General features: G+C 35.0%; 1 protein-coding gene across 1 annotated transcript; it reads left to right on the top strand.

Annotated features, from left to right (window-relative positions):
• The first annotated feature begins 216 nt into the window (after positions 1 to 216).
• On the top strand, positions 217 to 2,138 carry LOC106446150 (transcription factor bHLH28-like). The gene has a single exon (XM_013887833.3). It carries the CDS (start codon positions 544 to 546, stop codon positions 2,065 to 2,067), a length of 1,524 nt encoding a protein of 507 aa, XP_013743287.1. The 5' UTR covers positions 217 to 543; the 3' UTR covers positions 2,068 to 2,138.
• The last annotated feature ends 2,398 nt before the right edge of the window (positions 2,139 to 4,536 follow it).

Raw genomic sequence — 4,536 nt, forward strand, 5'->3', positions numbered from 1 at the left:
TGTACCTCCACTGGTTTAACACCAATAGATAACTATAAGAAATGATGGGGAACATCAGAAAATTATTTTGATACTTGGAAGACTAGTCAATCTTGAGATATGTAACAAGTAAAGGAAATTTAAAGGTAAGAAATCAAGCTTCAAAAGCCTTTTTTCAAAAAAAAAAAAAAAGAAATCAAGCTTCAATTCCAAACAATATGGTGAATCTTACTATTCCAAACAATTTGATCTTAAGAAGAAGATGCATGGTGTAATGGTGACAAAGCAGAAAAAATATTTAAGGATAAAAAACAAAACAAAAAGATTTAGTGTTACGAGAAATCATTTTCATAAGATATTGGCCTTAAAGAAAAAAAACAAAAAGAGAAAATAATTTAGAAAAACAAATCAACGACGACCATATGATATCCACTCGCTCAATAGTAAACACTTAGATATTTTGTCCCGTTCTTAGAAAAAAAATATTAGTTTAAAACGTACGAACTTTCAGATAGCTTCTATAATTTTCCATGCGAAACACTTCCTTTCAAAGACTAATCCACGATGGATAGCTTAAATACAAACGTCACCGCAACGATGATCGACGCTCTCATGAGCTCTCCTTCTTCCGGTTTCTGGCCGCCACTATCTCCGGCGAATCCCAGCCCAGACAGTGCTCTCCAGAAGCGGTTACAAGCTGTGTTAAATGGCACCCACGAGGCTTGGACCTACGCCATTTTCTGGACACCGTCGTACTACGACTATTCCGGCGAGTCGGTGCTCAAATGGGGCGATGGAATTTATAAAGTCGAAGAAGCTGATAATACTCGGCGGAAGAGGAGGAGGATGACGGTGGCGGAGAGAGAGCACTGGAGTATCATTTTGCCGGAGCTTAGCTCGATGACCTCCGACGAAGATTTGCCGGTGATAGACGGCGAAGATGACGTGGAAGTGTCGGATACGGAGTGGTTTTATATGGTTTCGATGACGGTTAGCTTTGGTAGTGAGACCGGGTTACCGGGTAAGGCGTTTGCTACGTATAAACCAGTTTGGGTTACCGGGTCGGATCATATATTGGCGTCGGGTTGTGAACGTGCAAAAAAGGGTGGGGATTCAGGGTTGCAAACCATCGTATGTATTCCTTTGGATAACGGAGTGTTGGAGCTTGGATCCACGGTTGAGATCAAACAAAACCCGGATCTTTTTAATAAGATCCGAGTCGTTTTTAGTTTCGAAGGATCCAGAGATTTCTCGGGTGACCCGAATTCGAACTCCTTCCAGCCTTTCTCAACTCATTTAGAGAATGGTGGTGGTTCAAGTACCGTAACCGTCAATCCTAATCGGTATCCGAATCCAGTTTATCCCCAAACCGTAAATTTCGCGACTTCCACGTTAGAGAGAGCTCTACATAGTCCGAACCAAAATTATCCCGAGCAGATACCGATAGACGACGGTGAACTCTTACATTCCGCCGGGGACATTGATGGTTCTGATCACTCCGACATCGAATCCACGGTGGTGCCCGGAAACAAACACAAAAAGAAACGCGGGAGAAAACTTGCAAACGGTAGGAAAGAGCCGTTGAATCACGTACAAGCGGAGCGGTTGAGACGGGAGAAGCTAAACCAGCGATTCTACGCGTTACGAGCGACTGTGCCAAACGTATCAAAGATGGACAAAGCGTCGTTGCTAGGAGACGCGATTAGTTACATTAAGGAGCTGAAATCGAGAGCAGAAAACGCGGAATCTGAGAGAAACGCGATTCAAATCCAGCTCAACAAACTCAAAGAGGAGATGGCGGGAAGAAACGCGGTCTGTAGGGGCGGGAAAAACGCATCGGAGATTGAAACGGTTAATATCGACGTGAAGATTCTTGGTTGCGATGCGATGGTTAGGTTGGAATCGAGCAAGAGAAATCATCCTGCAGCGAGATTGATGAATGCGTTTATGGATTTGGATGTTGAGTTGAATCATGCTAGCATTTCGGTGATTCATGATCTTATGATTCAACAAGCTACAGTGAAGATGGGATCGATAATGTACACGCAAGACCAGCTTCAGGCCATGTTGGTCTCCAAAATTAATTAATTAGGGATATGTTTTTTAGAATGTTGTGAATCTTATCGTGAATTATCAGATGTTGGATTAGATTCTGTCTATTTATTAGCAAAATCTCTGGCAAACCCTTAAAAAAAAAATGACTAACATATCAATCAAATTTTTTTTGTCACAAATATAACATTTAAGAATAAAAATGATCAAAATAACATTTAATGTTTTATCAAAAGAAATAAATATACACTTATACCTCAATAATAAATTAATTGTTTAAAGTTAAGGGGTGGGATTTAAGATTTAGGATTTAGGGTTTAGGATTTAGAGTTTAGGGTTTAGGGTTTAAAGTTTAGTGTTTGGGGGTTAGAGTTTAGGTTTTAGGGTTTAGAGTTGGAGAGTGGGGTTTTGAGATAAGATTTCAAAATTTAAAAAATAAAAAAATTTAAATTTTTCAAAAGATAAAATGCTATTTTGGTTATTTTAATTTTTGAATGGTATTTTTGTGACATAAACTTAGAAATATGCTATTTTGAAGATTTTGTGAAACTCTAAACTCTTAACATTGGTATGTAAGATTATGTTTATGGTTTCAAAGATCGAGTTTGGTTTTCAAGTTTTCAACTATTTATTTATCGGGGTGGTCGTGCATCTTTTAAACTCCAAAATCACATATACCTCACGATAAGTACGTAAAAAGAATCATATATACCTCACGATAAGATTTAAAACCCTAAGAACAACATTATTATTTTTTTAACGTTGTTGCACTAATCTTAACATGGTAGCTCAACAATTAATTAAAGAGAAAAAGACAAAAATAGCACTAAATCAAGTTTTTGTTTCCAAACTAGCACTCAAGGTCAAAAGTCACAAAAATAGCACTTAATGTTTTATCAAAAGTCACAAACTTAGGGTTTAGAGTTAAAGGGTGGGATTTAGGATTTAGGGTTTAGGGTTTAGGGTTTAGGGTTTAGATTTTAGGGTTTAGAGTTTAGGGTTTAGGGTTTAGGGTTTAGAGTTTAGGGTTTAGGGTTTATGGTTTAGGGTTTAGGGTTTAGAGTTTAGGGTTTAGAGTTGAGAAATGAGGTTTTGGGGATAAGATTTCAAATTTTGAAAAATAAAAAAAATTAAATTTTCAAAGGATAAACTTAGAAAAGTGTTATTTTGGTCATTTTAGTTTTTGAGTGTTATTTTTGTGATATAAACATAGAAATGTGCTATTTTGGAGATTTGCCCTTAATTAAATGAGAAATAATATTATAATATTGTTAGCCTTTTACGTTTTCGACATGGCGCAAGGAGCACCCATGAATGGATCTCATAAGTCTGTTCAGGATAATGCAGTTAAAATTGTTGGTGGTAATATCGTTTATGTAATAGTTCTCGTAGTTTTCAATAATTAAACAATATTAAAAAAGTATCTAAAAACATTCTATAAAGTTTTCGCATCCACTTTTTTCATCCACTTTATGAAATGAGAGAATTTGCTCAATATACCAAACAAAAATGGAAATTAAGCATATGACATTGATTTTGACCTATTTAATAAACTAACATTTATGCTAAAGTTTTGTCGGTTATATCCTCTTTACTTGCAAGTACCCGATTAAGAAGTAAAGTAACGTTACTTCAGATGAGAGGAGCATGAGTAACTATTAATAATGAAATCACATGCATAGTTACTGCACATTTAATTGACATGTAAAACAAATGGATAAAAATAGAATATTTTCTAAGAAAGGTATATTCCATTTACGTCATATGCATAGTTACGTCACCAATTTATTTACCATATGCAAAAAAAGACAACACATTTGTCAAACAGAATGGAAAACAAATATACAGTATAGTAAGTAACTTCAAATAGAACATAATCATATAGATAATGAAAATATAATATAGATATAACACAACATACGTAAATAATGAACCACCGAATCTTCCTACACCCGAACTCCTACTTAGTAAATCTAAACCCTAGGTAGGATCCTATAAACCCAAGTACAATCTATAAATTAAAATTGAAATCACATTTACTTGTTCAATAAATAATACATAGTATGGATCTTATATAAAATAGTATATACATGTATGTTCTATTTACATTAGTTGAACATCATATGTAAAATAGTATAAAAATAAATAAGAGCTTTTATTGATGAAAATAACATCTTTGAACTAGACATGATCCTAACATTTGTGAAACATTCGGATGAAATTAAATTTATATTACAAACAATCATATATAAAGAAAATAATATAGAGAAACGTAAAGAATAGAACACTATATCTAATAATATAGTAATCTTACATAAATAACCGCAATAAAGAATACATACTATACTATAATTCCGCCGAATATAGTATAGTCTTCAACTTCACCTTCTTCACCTCATCCTTTTTTCCAGACATAATGAATCTCCTCTATTATGTTTTGTTTCCACCCTCCTCGATTCTACAATCTAGAGACGTCGCGCTTGTATAGCTGTCCGAGTCTTTTTC

This window comes from Brassica napus, chromosome C9 (assembly GCF_020379485.1).
Source record: "Brassica napus cultivar Da-Ae chromosome C9, Da-Ae, whole genome shotgun sequence".
NCBI classification, from domain to species: Eukaryota; Viridiplantae; Streptophyta; class Magnoliopsida; order Brassicales; family Brassicaceae; genus Brassica; species Brassica napus.